The sequence below is a fragment of the Gymnoscopelus microlampas genome (assembly GCF_963454915.1).
Source record: "Gymnoscopelus microlampas genome assembly, chromosome: 6".
In the NCBI taxonomy this organism is placed as follows: Eukaryota; Metazoa; Chordata; class Actinopteri; order Myctophiformes; family Myctophidae; genus Gymnoscopelus; species Gymnoscopelus microlampas.
Genome location: NC_139943.1, coordinates 15,196,052 through 15,218,974, shown reverse-complemented (window position 1 = coordinate 15,218,974; position 22,923 = coordinate 15,196,052). Strand labels below are relative to the sequence as shown.

The 22,923-nt window shown below is 41.3% G+C and overlaps 2 protein-coding genes across 2 annotated transcripts in view; both read right to left on the bottom strand.

Annotated features, from left to right (window-relative positions):
* The window catches only part of LOC311046681 (integrin alpha-11-like), a 52,494-nt gene extending 51,023 nt beyond the window's left edge, over window positions 1-1,471 (bottom strand). Inside the window, exon 1 of the mRNA XM_084059174.1 lies at window positions 1,378-1,471. Coding sequence (XP_083915300.1) covers window positions 1,378-1,426 — 49 coding nt within the window. The 5' untranslated portion in view covers window positions 1,427-1,471. The remainder of the gene's footprint in view (window positions 1-1,377) is intronic.
* A 2,651-nt stretch (window positions 1,472-4,122) lies between these two features.
* fcsk (fucose kinase) lies at window positions 4,123-21,395 on the bottom strand. The gene is made up of 23 exons (XM_084059249.1): window positions 21,305-21,395; window positions 19,743-19,894; window positions 18,682-18,732; window positions 18,414-18,539; window positions 16,921-16,993; window positions 16,347-16,444; window positions 13,650-13,730; window positions 13,171-13,290; window positions 12,569-12,740; window positions 11,921-12,027; window positions 11,720-11,821; window positions 11,416-11,589; window positions 10,462-10,535; window positions 9,984-10,381; window positions 9,418-9,661; window positions 8,760-8,926; window positions 8,420-8,647; window positions 7,876-8,019; window positions 7,264-7,383; window positions 6,898-7,085; window positions 5,928-6,027; window positions 5,310-5,533; window positions 4,123-4,832 (listed from the first exon to the last, which is right to left on the bottom strand). The coding sequence occupies exons 1-23, from the start codon at window positions 21,387-21,389 to the stop codon at window positions 4,761-4,763; spliced, it is 3,300 nt and encodes a 1,099-aa protein (XP_083915375.1). The 5' UTR covers window positions 21,390-21,395; the 3' UTR covers window positions 4,123-4,760.
* Window positions 21,396-22,923: the final 1,528 nt, after the last annotated feature.

Genomic DNA, 22,923 nt, shown 5'->3' with positions numbered 1-22,923 from the left:
CATGTCGCGGGTTTAAGTCCCGATCCCCACAGCCTTTGCTGCACTCCCCATCTCTCTCCCCATTTCCAGTCAGACTACTATCCTATCAATAAAGGCATAAAAGCCTTTAAAAAAAATAATATTAAAAAAAAAAAGTCTTCATTCACTACTAATACTATATGAGTCTGGACAGACGCTGATGGAAACGGCAACTGGTTGGCGGAGGTACACAACCGCAATGCAGTACTCTATGTTTTATACACAGGTTACAGGTATATATACCATATACTATACAGTACAATGCCCTGAAACAAACCAAGAGTCTAAAATTCATGCCAAGGAGTGGCGCTATGGAGTAGATGATACCTTGTGTGCAGATTGGACATTTTCACCTACAGTATAAGGATGGCACTAAAGCAGGGGTTTCCTAACATTCCCATGCTGAGGACCCCCAAATAGCCATAGCCTCTGGCTGCAGCCCCTCTATTATGAGATGGCAACAAAAACAAATAAGAAGAAAGAAAATAGCTCACCACGTGTTGCGTTGTGACAAGTTGATCTGCTATTTCGACTACGGTATTTTTGAAAATGTTTTGAAATAAATGTGTGAAAAATGTCACCTATAATGATATACCCAAAACACGCCAGGTTGAAAGTGGTTAATGTGGAGCTGCTCAATGGCCAAAAGTAGAAGGCTGTGGTTGTACTGGGCAGCTCCCAGTGGCTAACAGCATTAGAATGTGGTTGCCCTGGAGAGCTTCCCGGGTGTAAGTGTGCGTATAACTATATGAATGTGAAGCACAGTGTTGTCCTTTCTCTCTCTCTCTCTGTGTGTGTGTGTGTGTGTGTGTGTGTGTGTGTGTGTGTGTGTGTGTGTGTGTGTGTGTGTGTGTGTGTGTGTGTGTGTGTGTGTGTGTATCAATACAAAAATCTCCCTTCTGATAATCATCATCAACAGCATCCAACCACTCCTCTATAATAACTTCATTCAACCTGTAGATGATCTCTCATCCCATTAACCATTTGTGTCATGAATTAAACTTTAACTTTTTCTTAGCTGTGTATAGTTGGGGAGAGGGGTCTCTGACCATTGATCAGAATTGTATTAATTTCATTGTTTTTATTATTAAAAAAAACAAATTATATTTTTAAACATTTTTCTTGACTTTCATGCAATGTAGCACTTTGAGATTTGTGTCAAATATAAAGTGCGTTACAAATAAAAAATATTCTTATCATTATGTGTGACGAACAACACATCCTAATAGTCCTCCATAGACACACTGTAACTCTGTCACACACTGCAAGAACTCGCTGATTCACTCTCTCCACCTGTCAAAGTCACTCACTTAACACACTCTTACATTCTCTCTCTCTCTCTCTCTCTCTCTCTCTTACCTGGTAATAAACCCCAGGTCCACAGTAGTAGAATGTGTGAATAATCCATCTGTATGTCTGCTTCCCTGTGTGTGTCTGTCTGTCTGCCTGTCTGTCAGTCAGTGGGCTGTTCTCCTCTGTAAGCCCTGCAAGTGTTGCCTGAGAGCACTCCTCAGCTTGTGTTGGACATGAGGAGAGAGAGAGAGAGAGGAGAGAGGGAGGGAGGAGACAGAAACACACACACACACACACACACACACACACACACAAACTTTTTAAAGCCAGCCCAGTCAGTAGCGACCAGATGAAGGTCGTATACAATCTTTAATGAGTCTCTCTGAACAGGACCTGGTGTGTGTGTGTGTGTGAGTGTGAGTGTGAGTGTGAGTGTGAGTGTGAGTGTGAGTGTGAGTGTGAGTGTGAGTGTGTGTGTGTGTGTGTGTGTGTGTGTGTGTGTGTGTGTGTGCGTGCGTGCGTGCGTCGAGGACCTTTAATGTCACTGCTGCTTCGGTGATTGGTCAACTCCCAGGATATTCACCACTTTCCGTGACATCACAAGGCAGTCTGACAGGGAAATCCACAACAGATGTGGAGCCACACACACACACACATATATATACACACCTATATACACAGACGCACGCCGACAGACGCACGCCCACACATACATGCACACAAACACCCCATCAATATACTGTGATGAATAAACTGTATGGCAGTCGTTTGGGAGGAGAGGAGGGAGGAGGAGAGGAGAGGAGGAGAGCTGTTTGACAGACAGTTTGTCTGTGGTTTGAAATCAATAAAAACAGACTAGTTTAACAACAGTTTAACAGCTCTGATCTCATATAAACCCACTCACTAATATTCACTAACAGACTAAATTTAGTTTTATTGAAAGTTGTAGACGACCAAACAGGAAGTCAATTTATTCCGAGACAGAACAGCTGGCCTATATTCAGTAGTGATGCTGGACAAACAGTGTCATGGTCAAGTGAAGACATTTTCATTCATAGTTATTTACAATATGCATATGTCAAGTTCTATGGCCAGATTGACAGAACACACACACACAAAATTTAAAAAATAAGAACATATATAACAAATATATTCATACTAAAATACATTCATACAATATAAAATAAACTGAACGTAAAATGAATTGTTACTTTTGTAACTTTTTCCTGCTTCTTATAAACAGTAATACAAGTTGCCTGTATTTACAGTTTTTCTATCATTTTCATTCATCGTTCTGATTGTTATATAGTTTATTTCTGTCCTGCTAATTAATACATTTTGAATTGTTTATTAAAATAGATACTTTGTACCACAGTAATGTAATCTGGAAATGCAGTGAATAAAGTCAAATTTAGTATTATTATTGTTATTCTTGTGTACGACAATTTGATTCATGACGTTAGAAGCATCCATAACGTAGATCAATAATGGTGATATGATCTTTGATTCTGTTCCAATATGTCTGACTGAAGTCCTTTATCTGTCAGACTGGACTATTTGAGGAGAAGCAGAGTTTCCTGAGTTATTACTAATATTATTTATAACATTATATCTGGTGTGGATTGGAACCAGTATTAACTCATCACACATGTCTGTCTGGCTGGCTGTGTGTATACGTGTGTGTGTGTGTGTATGTGTGAGTGTGAGTGTGCGTGTGCGTGTGTGTGTGTGTGTGTGTGTGAGCCTGTGTGTGAGTGTGAGTGTGAGACACGTGTATGCATGCATGTGTGTTATTAATAAATAATGAGAAGAATAAGAGAAGAGAGGATGGAAAATTCCTCTTTTGCTACTCACTCCTCAAGACATGAATTGATGAATGATGCCCTCTAGTGCAGGCTACAGTAGCAAATTCTATAACCACATCCATATGATCCATCAAACTGTAATAAATGGAGTAGTTTACAAGATTGGAAGGATGGGAGAGTATCTATTTGTTCATCTGGTTTTTAATGAATAGCTGAAGTAACACCATGGAGACAACCAGTAGATTAGGAGACCTCCATTAAAACCCTGCTGTTAAACTCTGACCCATAACTGAGTTTTTTCCTAATAAAGTTGTTCTCTTTTTTTCTCTCCTCTCCCCTGGCCCCCACACGCACATGTAAAGCGTATTTGAGTCTTTAGAAAAGCACTATATAAATCCCAGGTATTATTATTATTATAACATCCACTTGTGTTCACATTTAAAGGGATACAGGTGAGCTTCTTCTCTGGCATACACACTCACTCTCATTACCTTGTCCTGTATGTGTGTTGCTCTCTCAGTCTTTCACAGAGGATATTGTGTGCACATCTTGTCCCTGTATTTAGGCCAGGTGCTGGACATCAAGGCAAGAATCAAGGAGAAGAAGGTAAAACATCCGCACACTGGACTGGATAAAAGCTCCCAAAGCGTATTTTATTTAATGACACAAAGTTTCGAGGTCTTCATCAGGCAAAAAGACCTACTGTGTAAAGTCGAAACGTTGCGCCATTAAATAAAATAGGTTTTGGGAGCTTTAAGCCAGTGTGCGGATGTTTTACCTTCTTCTCTCAGTCTTCCCCACACTCTTTCTCACACTCACTCTCTCTCTCTCTCTCTCTCTCTCGCACACACACACGCGCACATGCACACACGCGCCACAGTATAGAATTTCTTTTGTACGAAATATTTATTAAAAAGTAAAAGTTGAAACGATGTGAACGAATGATGTTAGATCACAGTACAAAAAATATTCAATCCTTTACAAAATAGCTATATTTTCATTCGTTTACATAAACTATGATTATTAAATCATTTACAGACATCCATAAACACTGCTAATACAGTATTAGATACCGTACAACTGGCTACTTCTATCTATGTGATTATTAAATCAAATAGACGTCCACAAACACTGCTAATAAATTAGTATCTTGTACTAATATTTATGGGTGAAATGTTTGCTGATATGGAATTTAATCCCATATGGAATTTAATACCTGTTATATTCGTAAGACAGCATTATTACTTCACCAGACTGGTAGCTGTAGCTGGCATTTTCCTGTGTGTACTAGTTTTTTTATCATATTTGTCAATTTCTCTTGTGGGCATCATTTTCCCACCATTGAGGTATGGTGTTAAACTGTTGGTAATACTGTTTTCATAAAGCCTTAATAATCAATCACAGTTGTGGTTCCTCACATTCAATGTCACCTTCATAGAAATACAGAATCAATACTTGAACGTAAAACACTTACATCAACATGGTACTGGCATCATTTTGCTATGAATCATTACCGATGATAAGCAGAAACCTGGCCCAAGCCAGGGTACCTCGGTTGCCTGTGTGTGTGTGTGTGTGTGTGTGTGTGTGTGTGTGTGTGTGTGTGTGTGTGTGTGTGTGTGTGTGTGTGTGTGTGTGTGTGTATCAGGATGCCGTCACCACTGTGATTCCCTCCATGTCCAGCTGTACAGAGTGAACACTGAAGTCTCCCAGACCCTGAAACACAGCAATCAATTCAGTCAATACTAATTAATAACCACCCACTAAGTTCTACACAGTGATAGATTTGGTTTGGTAACAGCACTGCCCTCTGGGGGACAGTTTCAACACACCAACACACATTTCTCCCTCATGTAGGTAAAATTTTCCGCATTGGATAAACAAAAATAGCAGATCTACAAGCTCACAGCGCATCATTTCGTGTCGTGCTGCGAGCTTGTACATCTGCTATTTTTGAATAGCCAATGCGAAAAGTGTCTATTGACATCTGTGCAATTTTAGATTTTCGCATTGGCTATTCAAAAATAGCAGATCTACAAGCTCACAGCGTGTACTTCGTGCCGTGCTGCGAACTTGTACATTTGCTATGTACATGCACGTACAATATCCTCACAGCTGGTTGAGAACCACTGGTTGAGAACCACTACCCGGAAGCAGAGTCATACTTATGGCTTTATTCTGAACGCTGCTCACCACTGTGTCCCTGAGAGTCTGGAGAACCGTGTGCTTCTGGTTGGGCTCTCTGGTCAGCAGGTAGAGGAACCCTCCGCCTCCGGCCCCCGCCAGGCTCTGCCCCAGGACCAGAGGCCTCAGGGCTCTCATCATGGCCCTGACGGCCCCTGGCTCGCAACCTGGAGCCATCACCTTTTTCTGCTGCCAAGACACATCCAGACACACCCCTAGCCTGGACAGACAACCTGAAGGACAGATACAAATCTGTTTTTTATATCGTCACTCGTTGGGTGGAAAGCTTTTATGTCCAAAACCATTATTTTTCAGTAAATGGGAAAAGAAATTACCATTATATAACTTCATATATAGCGACAAGCTTGTGTTAATCCTTTATATTGGTTCAAAATAAAAATGAAACATGGAGAAATAAGGCTTCCACCCAACAGTGACGTGATGTGGTATATGTACACATGCACACCACAATGGGAACAAGTCTCCAGGACTTTTTTTGTGTTATCCTTATAGCCTTAATGCCTTACTGTACCACTTGCTGTTTACATTTCTGACTAATAAAGTATTCAATCAATGAACAAAACAAAACATATATATAATACAATTATACATAGTTGTACTTCCTACCTGCTGATAAGGCTTTGGCACACTCCTCAGAGTTGTGGACCAGCTGCTGGACGTTGTGAACGATGGAGGGCAGACGACTGTACCAGCTACGGACCACGTCCTAGTCCACACGCAACAACACCACCGTTACCATGACAGCCATCAACCACCACATAATCCTCACCGTGACCACCTACACACCAGCGATTACACTGAAGCCAAAAGGCATGTTTCCATTCGTGGGCAGTAACGTTTCTGTTCTATTCTATAATAACATGGAAGGCCAATCCATCTATAACAGGGTATATATCCTGACTAAATAAGATCAAATCTGTCCAAAAACATAACGGTAAAGCTTTTTATAAAGATCACCATTTCCATTTGGCGAAAAGAGACGCAGTCCGTCACCACACTAGTCAAAATGCATAGAAGCATTACATCCAGTCTGTCACTGCAGGGATGATGCCATCCAGATCTTTCCTGTATAGTGCGGCTTCACCACACAACATGCGTAGTGATTTGTGTGGCTTCGTTCACAAACTGCAAACATGGTTAACCTGATAGCGATCGATCGCTAAAGATTGGAAAGGGAGGTCACGCTGTTACCTGACTTATTTAAAAACTGGCAATGACAGATAAGGGAAAATGTTGAATAAAAAGAGGATTTTTTTCTAATCATAATTTGTCTCAACCAATTTCAACCTGGAATCCTTATTTTGAGCAAGTAATTCATAGACAAAAATCTAAAACAAATGTAAATAAATTCAGAAAAGTAGTGACGACAAAGTATATAGGGCTTAAGTAGATAAATGAGATTGTGTTCATAATTTAATATATTGAACCAAATCGTGATTCAGGTGTATTGTTACATCCATAGAAATGTAAGCACAATTTATGTTGATATTAAATCTAAACCCTAGTCATGATTTGTGACCTTCTAAACACACAGGAAGTGGTTCTTGCTGATTTTTTTTTAGGAGGCAGGGCTTACCTGCAGGAGGTTGCGTGCAAGGCGGGTCTTGCCAGTGTAGACCAATAGGAGGTGTTGCTCCAGAGAGACCCGGAAGTCGTTAGGCATAACGAGGCGCTCCACCTCCACCCGCAGTGGGAGCGAGGCTTTACTGCGACCCACCTTAACACCTCCAACCAACCCTCCAACCTGGTCCTGCCAACCTCCACCTGTAGGAAAAGAGATAATAATAATACTAATACTACTAATACTAATACTAATAGTAATAATAATTATAATAATCTCAGACTCAGACAGAAAAACTAACAATACAGAGAGACAGAAATATATGTTTCTATGTCTTTCTGTCTGTGTGGGAGACAGACAGACAGAAACAGACACACAGACCTGTAGTTAACATCTGTTCCAGGTGTAGCACAGCATGGATCAGGGAGTCCGTATCGTAGCTCCTTCCTGTACACCTATACACAGCAGATAACAACGCCCCTGCCAGGATACTGCTGGTACCTGCAGGAACACCAGCAGTCAGACAGAGCTGTCATGTTTACACACACACACAACAGTAATAGGAAAACCAGCAGTACTAGAGGTCCTGGTAGGATGGAAAACCAGCAATACTAGAGGTCCTGGTAGGATGGAAAACCAGCAATACTAGAGGTATTGGTAGGATAGAAAACCAGCAATACTAGAGGTCCTGGTAGGATAGAAAACCAGCAATACTAGGGGTCCTGGATAGAAAACCAGCAGTACTAGAGGTCCTGGTAGAATAGAAAACCAACAATACTAGAGGTCCTGGATAGAAAACCAGCAGAACTAGAGATCCTGGTAGGATAGGAAACCAGCAGCACTAGAGGTCCTGTAGCATAAAAAAAGAGCAGTACTAGGGTTGGCTATATAATGTTATTTGTGTACAGTGGTATATGTTGGCATTTAATTGATGTAGTATAAATAGTATATTGTAGTATAATGTAAGTAGTACACTGTATTATCATATCTTACCCAGTCCAGACCCAGTTGGCAGTAGGGACCAGCTGTGGACCTCCAGACCTCCTCCCCAGTGAAGGAGGAGCTGCTCCTGCAATGTATGCTGGGAGGAGAGAGACACCACACTACTGCACACACACACTGCCTTCAACAGGGCTCCTGGAACACGCACACGCACACACACACACACACACACACACACACACACACACACACACACACACACACACACACACACACACACACACACACACACACACACACTTGAGAACCACTGCAGTAGAGCGCAGGAAGTGTGGCCAGTCTATGACTCCATATTTATGCCTGATCCCTCTGCCATTGACTTCCATTATAAAATGAAAGTTTAAATATGAAAAAATATAAATGTGTGGAGCTATTTCACTGGCCTACTGGCAGCGTACACAAAGAATCTGGCGCTGATCGGCAAAGAGGTTTGTGAGATTAGCCGCGGACAAACAAATGGGTGAAAACATAATCTCTCCCTTCGCCTTCGGTCTGGCAAACATATTAATAGTAACTATTACAAACAGTGTCTCACCAGGGGCATGAGGTTGACAGTAATCCTTCAGGTCCAGCAGCCTCTCACACACCGTCTCCGTGGCAACCCCAGAGTCCCGCCCCCCAGTGTGACTGACCAATAGCAGTCGAGGTTCTGTGATGCGGCGGGCCCTGGCACCAATGGGACGCCTGCCGTCCACTCTCACTGCTACGTTAGTCACTGAACCACCTTGCTCAAAGGCGATGGGCGGGGTGTCACTCCAACCACCTGAACAAACACACATAAAATGGTTTATATGTACTAACTCAAAACACACAACAAGAATAGAATAGAACACAATAAAATACAATCAAATTAATTTCCAGTTCTATAGACTCACCAGCTAGATCCAGTCTTGCGGGGCATTCTACTTCCTGCCACTCCCCTATTGACGGGACTTCTGCCTGTCCAATAGAGACAAACCTCTGTGATGACATCACAGCCTGTCTGAGCAGGATCTGGCCCGCGCCTTCGTAGTGACGAGCAGCTCGCACCAACAGGTCGGGCCTGTAGGGGCAGTGAACACAGTTACATTAAAATAATTTGTCTGACTCTTAACGGGCCATGTCCAAGGAAAGAGTTTTTGGAGCAGCGAAGTGCTTTGCTCCAACCCTCTGCATAGGTAAGTGAAATTGATGCACAGCACGCCTCTACAACTAAGAGGCTAGAGCGCTGAAATGGGCAGCACTCCTAATGCGCATTTATCATGGAAATGCATACCAGAAAAGCGCTGGTAGCTTTTTCTTCTTAGGTAGCAACACTTTTTTTTTTTTTCAAATAAGATTATTTGGAGAAGCATGAGTACAAAAAGTAAGGTTATACAGAATAGAAATCTCCAGGTTTTTCAATATATGCAAGACACAAATAAAATAAAAACACCAATGAAACAATAGTCAGAACAAAAAACAACAACACTTGTAAAAACAAAAATACTGACAATAAGGAGAAAAGAAAACAAAAGGTAGCAACACTTTTAAAGCCCCCTGGACCCTTCTCACCTGCCCATCCAACGGACTCTCTGCGCTGCCAGGGCAGTGACTCCACCCCTCAGGTCTCCCGCCTCCAACAAGAAGTAGGCATGGCTCCAGGCTTGATTGGCGGCAGGTCCGCTCCTGAGCCCGCCCCTCCCTCCCTCCCCTGCTAGGCAGACCAGGACGTCAGCGATGCATGCCAGAGACCTCGCCGACACGCCCACCGTCTCAACCAGGTCTTCAGACTGATTCCTCCCACTCCCTGCTGCAACTAGAAAACAATTGATAAAGAGAGGGGGAAAGAGATGTAAAGAGAGAGAGAGGATTTTCTTAACTCATTCGGTGCTATTGACGTGTAACACGTCCATTTTTTCCAGCCTCCGTGTTTAGCAACTTTTGGGGGATCAATCAAACTGGATATACAGTAAATATTCTGTGACTACTTGAAAAGGTAAGAAAAATTCAAAATCGCTGGAAACTATTGGCAATTATTGCACTGAATGAGTTCATGTCTATTGTAAAATAATTGTTTATATTCATATTTAGTTTGATGCAGTTCAAATACATTTCCTCTGTGTTTCCTGATGTCTTACTCTTGTCAAGTGTCTCCAGCAGCGCCTCCCCCTGTCCTCCAAGCACCGCCGCCCTGAAACATGGCAACAGACTGACGTCTGATTGGCCCCTCAGACTGTCAATCACCCTCCTTCGCCCGGCCATGAACAGAAGCTCCTCCCTCCAGTGTAGCTCCGCCTCCTGATGGGTGAGCGACATCACCTCTCTGATTGACAGCCTCCATGCGTCCCTCCAGCGCTCAAGAGAGAAACTACATGCACCAGTCCCAGACCCGCCCACTGGCAGAGAAGCCCCGCCCCCTAGCAGCCAGGCCACACCTCCCTGCAGCTCCACAAGGCCCCTACTGGCCTGGAGGACCGGGAACAAACGGGCCTCCAGGAGAGAGCGATGTCTGGCTGAACTCCACAGCTCCTCTGGTCTGAGAGAGAAGAGAAGAGGAGAGGTTGGATACAGGAGGTTAAAAATAAGGAGAAAAGGGGAGAGGAGAGGAGGTCTTACTGTATTCCAGTGCGTTTGAAGAACAGACTCCAGCTCTGGTTGAGGAAAGTGGAACTGCTGACGTCATAGGACACCTGAGAAGAGCAGAGCAGAGCAGAGCAGAGCAGAGCAGAGAAGAGAAGAGAAGAGAAGAGAAGAGAAGAGCAGAGCAGAGAAGAGAATAAATCATTAACAATGCACGCTGTTGTTTTTTTATTATTTAAAACTATGGAATAGTATCATGCCTCAGTCCATCATGCATATTCTTCAAGAATTGTGAGGTTAACTTCAAATTGAAACGAATGGGAGTCAATTTGATATATATATTTTTTTAAATAATTTTTATCCCACGATTTTGTAACCCTTTTTTCACCCGGTGCCAATTTGCTAAGTGATCCTGGGCACTACACTCCCCCCACCAGCCTAGGGAGGCCAGGGCCGAGCTCATGCCTCCTTCAATGCATGAGAGCCAACTGACCTTCTTTTCACCTGACAAGGGGGAGTTTCCCTGGTTGGAAGTAGCGCGTGGAAGGAACACGTTATTCCAACCAGTTCCCTTCCCCTCCATCAGGCGCCCCTGCTGACCAGGGGGAGGCAGTATAGTGACCAGGATTACTACATGTTTTTGTGAGGGTATTAACTACCCTAGGAGACACGGGGAGAACATGCAAACTCCACACAGAGTAGGCCCTTTCGCCAACCCCACCTAGGGTATGGGCGCTGGTGACGCGGAGGAGAAGACACACCCCCAGTGCTCCAATTTGATATTCTTAATATGGAGCTAGTAATTGTAGGACAGCAAATCTCCTTTCCTGTGATACCCTGTCATAAAGGATGGTGGAGGATGCACTGAAGCACCTTCCCATAGGATATATAGAAGTATTTGACACTATCTTGTCATGGCTGCCGCTTAGATACTTCCGGGTCATTTAACTCAGGAACCTTCCTAGGCAAAAAGGAATTCTGTCTTCATACCTCCAGATCATCCAGTGCTCCCACTATGGTGTAGACACACAGCTTCAACTCTCCCAACTGGACACGCTGTCCCTGGATGATGATGTCTTCAGTCAGTGCCAGCTCCCTGAGCTGCGATGATGCTGTAACCTCCAGGCCAGACAGCAAACATCCTGAAGGCACCACAAGAGGACCCTGAGTAGAAAAAGGTCAAGGCCATTGGTCAGAGAAGTATATGTCGTTGACTTAAAAAGACATCCGGATAAGAATGTCAGCTGACATTGACTGACATGTAAAATGTCAGATTGAAGTGAGCCTCCCAAACCTGTAAATGGCAGTGTTGCACCACTGCCCCGGTTTCCACAGTGATGTCTCCCTCCAGGATGCTGTTAATGACCCTGGCTGTGGTGCTCACTGTCTCCTCTCCCTAAAAAAACAGCCAGTTTTGTGTCATCTGCGGCCACCCTAATAATTGTCAAAATGCAATGAAATGGATATTGAGAGCAGAAGGGTGGAGAGAACTCACCTGGATGTGTGATAAAATGTTTGGGACCGTTCCGTTCCGGGTCATACGAAGGACGTGTTCTCTCCCGGACAGAGTCAGGTAGTCATAACAACCACCAGCAACACACACTGTGGGAATGATATGATATAAGACAGAGACACAGACAGACAGATGCCAGTCGGCAGCGACTGTTTCTGACCCTGGTATCCTTGTAATATTAGATTTAATAGTGCTGCTGATCCTAGATCTTCCATCAACTGAAGATAATTCTATGGTTGCACTTGTTGGAAGTCTCTCTGGCGAGTGACACGAATGAATGAATAGAATATTATACCATTAAGACCTGAGGCCGATTCTACAAAGGCCTTCTAAAGCAGTAATCCTCTCACTTTCAAGATGTTTCAAAAATGTTCAAAAATAGCAGATATACACAAAGTGACGCACTGTGAGCTTGTATATCAGCTATTTTTTAAAAGCCAACGCAAAAAAAATCTAAAATAACACAGATGCTTTCCCGGTTTTAATAGGTTAGATATAAAATACTAGTAGCAGAAGAGGACATATTCTAACAAAGTCGACCACCATTATGGTCCTTGGCATTCATATTTCTAATGTTATATTTATAAGAAAAACATTCATAATATTGAGGGTATTTCTGCATTATGTTACCCATACTGAGGAGCGTTCCTCTCAGGGTCCTCCACAGCTCTGCTCTGCCGCACCTCACCATCGCCCCCTGTGGCCCAGTGGGAGAACTGCAGCCTGCTCTGTCCTCGGTCACAAACTGAGTCTCAGTCTGTTCTGAACACAAACACAGTAAGATGTCCAGGAACAGAGATATCTACGGACAGAGAGACACAAAACAATTAAAATGGTGACGTAAAAGCAAAAGAAACAACAAGGAGGAAGAGTTTCATTACTCAAGTACTGTACTTAAGTACAATTTTGAGGTACTTTTACTTTACTGGACATTAACCACTTCAGCTCTTTTAAAACTTTGGCTATTTGAAAATAGCTGATCTACAAGCTCACTATTTTCAAAAGATCTTTTTAAATACATTTTACACGTATGATAAGTTGTGAAATGGGACATTCTGCATAATGAGTACTTTTACTTTTGGTACTTTGATACCAATACGTTTGTGCTAACAGAGTATTTATTCATTGCAGTATTGATACTTTTACATAAGTAAAAAAAAAAATGTGAATACTTTTTCCACCACTGTGTATGAACAATGTTCTCCAGGGAAGGAAGGTAGTAAGGAGGTTACCTCTAAAGGAGGCGCTCCAGAGTCCAGGCCCAGGTAGGTGCAGCCGTCCAGAGGAGGAGTAACGTGTGTCTGCAGGAGGAGCTCTGACACCTCCCTGCTGAAAAACACTGGACCTGACACCTAGAAAACATGAGTTGATTTCTGATTGAAAAGGTCTAAATGTTTACATGCTTTGGTTTGGTTTGGTTTACTTACAAAAAACAACGTTTTAAGGTTGATTGATTGATTGATTGATTGAATACTTTATTATTAACAAGATTATTCAATCTTCTCAATCATGCATAATTTCCTTTTTCAAAGGGCACAGTGTGCATATTACAATGTAATTAAATAATGTGCACTCAAGAGATGCAGAACATGTTAAATCAAAATTATTATTGATGTATATAAAGTCGTGTTCCATTTCTGAAAATAAATAAAGTCAAATAACCGCTATCTAGTCCCTGACAGCCCACAGAAAGTCGACAAAATAGATTTACCAGAGGAACTTTCCCATCAGGCATTGCTGCTTGTTGGATCTGCTCCATTGTTCCTTTGTAGATGATGTTTCTTACCTGGTCCTGAGAAACACACACCACACACACACAAACATTCTAATAAACATATAAAAGGTCTAAATATTTAGATGTCACTGTTGTTAGCCCTGCACCACCAGTGAATGCCAGTGCTCAGAACATCAATCACAGCTTTGGGTACAGTGACAGCTGAACAGTCCCCTATGATGACAGTCAAGACAGTTAAGGGAATTATTCAGCTTTATGTCTTCAATAATGAAACATTAAGTCTTTTATGGCAAAAAAAACATTGTTGTGGGAGTGCCTGGTGGCTCAGTCAGGTAGTGCACAGACCATGTGCCCATTCCAAATTGTCTCGAATGTCTCTGTCTCTTAGTTTCGTGTCTCTACACTACCCTTTCTAAGAAAGCATTTTAGAAATAGAAATATGTAATAAAAAAGAAAAGCACTTCAAAGTTTCATCTTTGTTGCACTTTGACAACACCCCATCTGTGATGACCATTGCTTGTTACCAGCATGGTCACCTGTTTTTTTATGTTGTGAACATCACAGATGAGGTGTGGTCAAAGTGCAACAGAGCTGAAACTTTCAACTCATAGAGGTCAGTGCTGCACTGTTTTTCCGCCATAAAAGACATTCATTGCTTTCATTAACCTTAGCCTAATTTAGACATCGTCGCATGCAGTTGTCACTTGTCAAAAGCTATTTTCAGTGAACGACACCGCTGTGCAGCGAAGTAAAAATAAGCTTTTAGAGTTTAAACAGTCCCACAATTTGCAAGCCCCGCTCCACCAGTCCATGAACCAGCTTCCGAATATAAACAAACAAGCAAGTGATATTTGTATCCCATGTGTTCAGATGACTACTAGTCGTCTTAAAGAGACAGGTTGAAAGCAGAGCCCACCTCTAAGATAAACACACACACACACGCACTCGCACTCGCACACGCACACGCACACACTCGTAAAGTAACATGCTCATTTCATGAGTTGCAGGAGATTTTTAGTTGGCCTATTGCACATGGTACCTGTACACACAATTGCATCAGGTGAAGACAACAAGACTAAGCTAAACGAAATGATTGCTAATAACTGCCTCAATTCTGTGAAAATAGCAAAATGTGCTTTAAAAAAAAAGGTAATATTACCAGAATCACGTAGGCCTAGCCCTAAATATATAATAATGGACTCCTGATGTGACATAATATTGTCTACTCTATTCCACAGCGCTACACATTTTAAAACAAGCCACTTATAAATATTATTATTTGGAAGGGAAAAGCCGATCTAAAGCTGGATTATTATTATCCAAATCAATCAATCACAACAAATCACAGCATGTTGTGAGCTTGTAGATCAGTATTTTTATTATCTTTTTAGCCTATAATGACATGCCCAAAATTGGGATGTCAGGGTTAAAGTGGTAGCTATACTTGCGAAAACCTGGAGACTGGGAAGTTATCCACTGTATACTGGCAGGTGGCAGTCCTGAGACAGGCATTAAATGTGGAATGGCAAGTATATTCCATGTTTGGGATTTCAATAATTGACAACTATAATAACACTCCACAATCATAATCCATGGAAACCCTCATCCACAGCCTAGGATCTCCTCCAACCTAAAAGTTAGCTCACGTCAAAGTTAGGTGCCTTCACATTAAGCTATTGTGACACTGCAATCAATTAAAATCCTGGCATGCCCTTCATTAATCACTCATCATGTACATATCTTTTTTGTCTCTCAAGTTTCCTCGTTCCAGTGTTCCATTGGCATTTTATCCTTGATGTTTCCGTGAGAAGCATTTAACATGCAATCATTATGTCTAATAAATCAAAAACAAATCAAGTGTAGCTTGTAGGGTGTGTCTTTTTTCTTTGATACATGTGCATGCCTTGGAATTTCTCATCAACAGAGAATACCTGATCACCTTAATGGAATCCACTAGCTACCGTACCTTGCCAAACCAAATGGTTTAGCTGGTAGAACTTGATCTCCTTCTGTCCTCAAGTAACACTGTCTTTTGAAAAGCCAGCAATCTCTATATTAGCCATAATGTATAATATTAGGCACCCCCTCACCTGTGCAGCTAAAGTGGCCCTTTTGAGGTTGAAGCACTGTCTGTACTGATGAGACTCAATTATTATTATCCAAAATAATTAGGATTTAATTTGTTGGTCGTTAAGTGGCTCAGTAGTTAATGCAGACATACTATTGTTTTAAAATGTGCAGCACATTGGAATAGACCCTATGACACATTAGGAGTCCATTAGTATACCTTTAGGGCTAGGCCACTGTGTTTTTGATAAGATGATTATTTTGCATGTCCGTGGCAAAAATGAAATATTAATGAAAATGTCCATCACAAGCTGCCATGGTGATGACCCCTGACTGTGACACACACACACACACACACACACACACACACACACACACACACACACACACACACACACACACACACACACACACACACACACACAGCTAGCGATGTTAACTTTCCCTAAACAGACTTTAAGGACACAAAACTACTATTTCATTCATTCACACTACTACTGCAGTGCTGACATTACTACTTCTATGGTTATTATTACTGCTATTAATACTCCAACTCCTACTCCTACTATTAATAATAATAATGATGATAATAATAAGCATGTGTACCTGTCCATCAGTCAGGTAAACTCCATGATTGACCGCGTAGGAAACTTCTCCCGGAAGTGCCACAACTCTGACACCACAAAACCCCTCCCAACACAACACTGCACTCGCGCGCGCACACACACACACACACACACACACACACACACACACACACACACACACACACACACACACACACACACACACACACACACACACACACACACACACTAGTCAATAGCAATAATAATAATCTAAATGATAAACGAAAAACGTTTTAACAGTTATATGATTAATATCCATTATTAAACAGCTTTGTTGCATACCCGATTCAGATCAGTCAGTCACGGCATTCTGCTGTCTATTATTTATGAATATCAGACCTGTTTAATGTCAATATTTTGTGTCAAATTCATTTATTTCTTTGTAATTATCTGTGTAATGAGTCATTATTGGACAATAAGCAGAACATCTACTTCTCACTGCTCCTGTCTCACCCTGGCACAGTACATAATTCCTCACACTGAAACCTAAACAATATTAATACATAGAATTGAATAGAATAAGATTGAATAGTAATGTATAACATTCTCACCAAAGTCAGGTGGGATGGTGAGAATTATGTCTGTGCTACTAACCCACACACCTGGAGGGCAACCTGTACACAGCTGGAGAAAGACAGACAGACAGACAGATTACCTGTGTACTCAGACAGTGTAGTAACAGTACATTATTACCTGTGTACTCAGACAGTGTAGTAACAGTACATTGTTACCTGTGTACTCAGTCTCAGACAGACAGTGTAGTAACAGTACATTGTTACCTGTGTACTCAGACAGTGTAGTAACAGTAATAATAATAATAATAACTTTATTTATATAGCACTTTTCAAAACATAAGTTACAAAGTGCTGAACAACAGTAAAAACATAGCATACAAGATTAAAAAGTCTTATGGACTTGACATAAAAGCATTCAATTCAGATAAGCAGTAAAAACATATCTGGTAATTAAAATAAGTCAAGGAACATGGATAAGGAAGAAATAGTATCAAATAAAATAGGTACTAGATAGAAAGACAGCACACACAAAACAGTTATGGCTGATAGGGGGATCTAGGGGAAGGCTTTCCTGAATACGTGTGTTTTTAGAAGTGTTTTAAAAGTTGTCAGGGAATTTGCTTTCCTAATTTCCACAGGTAGGGCATTCCATAGTATAGGTGCTCGGGCAGAAAAAGCCCGATCACCTTTTGTGACCAAATTTGTTTTGGGGACTACTAGGAGGGCCTTCTCAGAGGATCTTAGGCTACGGGGTGGGTCATAGGGAGGCACCAGATCTGTGATATATTTAGGGGCAAGACCAATAAAAGTATCTTAAAATCAATTCTAAAAACAACAGGAAGCCAGTGGAGAGTTGCTAAAACAGGGGTGATATGGGCACGTTTTCTTGTATTAGTCAGAAGCCTGGCAGCTGCATTAAGCACCAGCTGCAGGCGAGAAATTGTTTTGTGGCTTAAACAAGTGTATAGACCATTGCAGTAGTCCAGACGGGAGGTTATAAATGCATGTATGAGTTTCTCTAGATCTACAGATGACAGGACAGACTTAATTTTTGCAATTGTTCTGAGTTGGTAAAAGCATGATTGTACAGTTTTTTTGACTTGGACATTGAATGAGAAATCTGAGTCGAAGAAGACACCTAGGCTCTTGGCGACCGGTTTTACAGCTTCGTGACCGAGTCTAGCACCTTGAATAGAGTCCTGGGGTTATGGCTGTTGGTTGAAATGATATTGGAGAAATAATCTGATCTTGCAACCTTGACTGCATTTTACTCAGATAGTGTAGTAACAGTGCATTGTTACCTGTGTACTCAGACAGTGTAGTAACAGTACATTGTTACCTGTGTACTCAGACAGTGTAGTAACAGTACATTGTTACCTGTGTACTCAGACAGTGTAGTAACAGTACATTGTTACCTGTGTACTCAGACAGTGTAGTAACAGTACATTGTTACCTGTGTACTCAGACAGTGTAGTAACAGTGCATTGTTACCTGTGTACTCAGACAGTGTAGTAGCAGTGCATTGTTACCTGTGTACTCAGACAGTGTAGTAGCAGGTCGAAGCAGCAGACAGGAGCTTGTACTCTCTGATGTGTGTTCTCAACAGACAGCCAACAGAACGTCCTGCTACAGCTACTGTAGGGGAAGTCACGACCCTGGACATACATACAGCACAAACACTGACTTATTAGTAGTAGTAATAGTAGTAGTAGTAGTAATAGTACTTATTTATGAATAGCATCAGCAGTAGCAGTTCTTCTTGAACTGAACAGTAACGTATTGAATTAGACGACTCACCGTGTGTAAAATGAGAATGTGAGCATTGTCCAGGACATCTGCTGTGACCACCTGGTGACACGTTCAACAACATAATAGGTAATAATAAAAACTAATTAAATACACCACTTCATTATTATGATATTGACTTTTGACTTTTGACTCCAAAACATTATCATCTCTTTGTGGCAGCCTAGCGGACCAATTTAAAATATGTGCAAATGTACAGTTACAAAAAATATGCCAAAGGAGTGGGGTCCACATTATAATTATAATCATCATTTTAGTGATTGGTTGTACATGTTTTCAATTATTCATTATATAGACAGTATGTGGTTGATTACAGCAAACTACTTGGCTGTGCTAATGTTGCCTGTCCTTTTGCGTTCCGTGTTTTCAGCAGGCACATATAGTTTGTATTTCACTGTATGTTCATAAATAATGTATGATTCAGTATAGAACAGTACCAGTTAACCTGAGTTATGCCCAATAGTGTTGAGGTTGTGTGTTGTGTGTTAGCCCAACAAAAAAATTACCAGAGATTCTGTAACAGAAGGAGTTAATTCACACAACGCGGACTTACAAAATGTGTTACAAAGGCTGGGTACAAATGACACAAACAAAACAGGCAATAAGAATTAACAACATAACAGTAAATTAGTTTAGCTCTTTCCACAAAGAACTCTAAAAGTTACTTTCTCACACGGTCTAATCTTTGGAGGTAATAGTATGCAGGCCTTTTAAAAATCTTCAAAAATTTAAAAATCTTCATATATTTTCAAACATTTTCAACAATAGTGGAAATAGCAGATCTACAAGCTCCAAGCGTGTCGCGATCGGTTATTTCCACTATTAATGTTTTTTTTTTAAGTATAAAGTATGTTATTTGTCATATCTGCCCTGTGCAACTTTTGTTTACGAAGCCTAAAAGCCCAAACAGAAATGTAGTTTTAATTCATATTGTTCTAATAATGTTCAACGACAGAAACACAATTAAAATCGCTAATCGTAATTATTTGAGTGACAATTATTCGTCATACAATTTCATAATTGCTTATTGCTTGTCAATGATCATTGCTCACCGTGTGTCCGGCTCGGGCACTGAGGTGTTCAGCAGCAACCAGCAGGGCGTTTAGTGTGGCCCCACCACTACCCAGCCGAGCCCCGGGGTCAGACACCGTCAACAACAGCGTGTCTCTGGAGATGAACCCCTGCCGCTGTCGCACCTCCAACTCTGAGCGGAAAACACAGACAGGAAGTCACTCACGATACTAACTCATGCCAAAGGATGAAACACAAACAGACATCAGTAGATGTCTAAGGTTGTCCCAGGTACAATTCCAGGCCAGGCCAGCAATGTGTCGATGTGTGTCCCTGAGCAAGACTCTTAACCCCTAGCCTCGATCTCCAGGCTTTTATTGTTTAGTTTTGCTAAAAAAGAAAAGCCTGGACCAGCGCGTCGGTGTACCCGGTATAGGAAGTGTTTCATTTCCCCAACCAACCAGAGTGCAGTGGGCGTCGCTCATAATGTTGTGTTGACGGGGCGGGGGCTGACGGACAGATCGGTGAACCAATGGGATCAGGCGCATTCTCTCCGCGCTGATTTTAAACCCGCCCCTCTATACACGAAAGCAGGAAGGCTAGTGCAGCCTACTTAACGCCTAATTGCTCCCCAAGTGCCGTAGAATGGCACTCACTGCTCAGCTCACAGCATTAACAAGAGTGATCACCAGTAGCAAAGGGTGACTCTAGTCTAGAGGAAAGGTCAGGGGGTCATCAAAATCAGTAGAGTTCATTCTGCAACCTGTCTATTAGCCTTCCCTAGATTTTGAGCGATCTAGTGTTCAAAGTTGACATTTTGAGAAAGGTCATGGGATCACACAAATAGTTCTAACTCTGGGAAAACATGAAGGTGAAAGAAAGAAATGAGGCTCGCAACTCACTTTTGTGCTCCAGGGTTTATTCAAACATAACAGCTCATGATACGACGTTTCGACCCTTTCGGTCTTTTTCAAGTAAGTGATACTTGAAAAAGACCGAAAGGGTCGAAACGTCGTATCATGAGCTGTTATGTTTGAATAAACCCTGGAGCACAAAAGTGAGTTGCGAGCCTCATCTCTTTCTTTCATTGCTACTGTTTCTACAGTTAAAGCTCAGCACCAAAAATACGGAGGATGTGCGTTATTTGTTTTTTCTGAAAACATGAAGGTGCACATTCCATGGCAATGTGTTTCCAGTGTATTCAATTAATCGAAACATTTAACAGACAAATATACAATACTATGCAAAAACACCATATAAACGAGTAGTAGTCAAAAAGAAAAATATGTACAATAAACAGTGGGGGGGGGGCATTTCTGGACTTTTTTCAGGGGCCAGTTCCGAATTGCACCAACTCTTGCACTGGAACCAACTCTATGACTGTCATGCAGTACAAATGACATTTGTCAAACGTCATAAAGTAGTGTAGTAGTGTTTTAGCAAATTAGCAATAGCTGTTATAGCTCTCCTGGGATATGATGACACACAGTGCAGTTAGTAATTGATGAACATCATAATAACACCAATAGAACAAGTTTCACACATGCATCATTCTTAGTATAGTTGAGCCAGACAGGCCCAGTATAAGAGAAGAGTCACTGACCTCTCTGGAAGGTGTACACACTGTCTTTATGTTGACAGCTGAGAATGATCACAGTCCACCTGAAGCCACATTCCTCTGACTGCATGGCTCTCTCTCTCTTGATCCAGCCTGATCACACAGAATTTACTGTCTGTGTACACACAACACATCTATTACAATAGTAGTCTCGCATTACCAGACTGTTGCCTCCCACAATTTTCAAATGTTTATATAGCATTCAGAGATTGTGGAATAGTTGTCTGGCTACGCGAGACTATTACAATAGTGACTCATCTCCAGTGGTGGGAAAAGTACTCATATTATTTACTTAAGTAAAAGTCAATACTTCATATATCAATATTGCAATATCAATACTGCAATGTAGAAATACTGTGTTATAAGTAAAAGTCCGGAATTCAAAATTTACTTGAGTAAAAGTACAAAAGTATTGGTATCAACATGTACTTAAAGTACCAAAAGTAGAAAGTACTCATTATGCAGAATGTCCCATTTCACAACTTTTCAAATGTATACAATCTTTTGAAATAGCTCTACAAGCTCACAATGCATCGATGGAATGGCCAAAATCTACAAAGTGTCTAGTCACTGAAGTTTTCAAATAATTGTAGTGAAGTAAAAGCACAATATTTGCCTCTGTAGACTAGAGATGTAGTGGAGTAGAAGTAAAAGTACAGAAAATTGGAAATACTCCAGTAAAGTAAGGATACCTCAAAATTGTACTTAAGTACAGTACTTGAGTAAATGTACTTAGTTACTTTACACCACTGCATCTCTTACAATAGTATTATTAGTGACTCCTATTATTATTATCCTCTGACAGCATACTGTCTGTAATAGCTCTGTACACACAATACAATCCTAAACACACACACACACACACACACACACACACACACACACACACACACACACACACACACACACACACACACACACACACACACAGATCAACGACCAACCCGTTCAGATCAACAGAACAGTTACAGCCTCACAACATTAGCAACGATGCTACTAACAAAGTAAACAAACACCTATATTTCCCGGTATTAATGAACTGTAGACGTCATTGTATAAAAGCTGTCAGTTCCATCAGATTATAGCAGAGATAATAGAGTGAGATGGTTTGAAGTTTAACTGTGAACCACTGCCTCTAAACATTACGGTCTGTCAGGTCAGACTGTTATGTGGCATTGAAGTGTGAGCCTGTCAAGTTGCCGTACTGGATTATAGAGCGGATACGGAAACGTCTGTGTAGAAATGACCGGATATAGTAGGCGGATCTGATCACTGAACGGTAAATAGAAACCAGGCTTTCCACAGGTAAAGCGTGGTATGCTTGATGTTTGGCTCTGTACATTCTCGGAATGTTTTATACTACTGATCTCTAGATCTCTAAGCTAGGTCAGTATTTAATTCTCCAATTTCACACAAGGCATTCTGTTCTTTGCATGTGATCTGACACAAGTGCTTTAAAAAGGACAACTTTGTTTTTTTTTTACAACCAAGGTTTATGTTTTAGATTGTAATTAAAGTAAATAAAAGATGTGTTAAAATGTTTAAATGTACTGCTTTCTATTGTTTTTAGCCATTTTCGCAATGTTTTTTACAGTGGGCGGGGG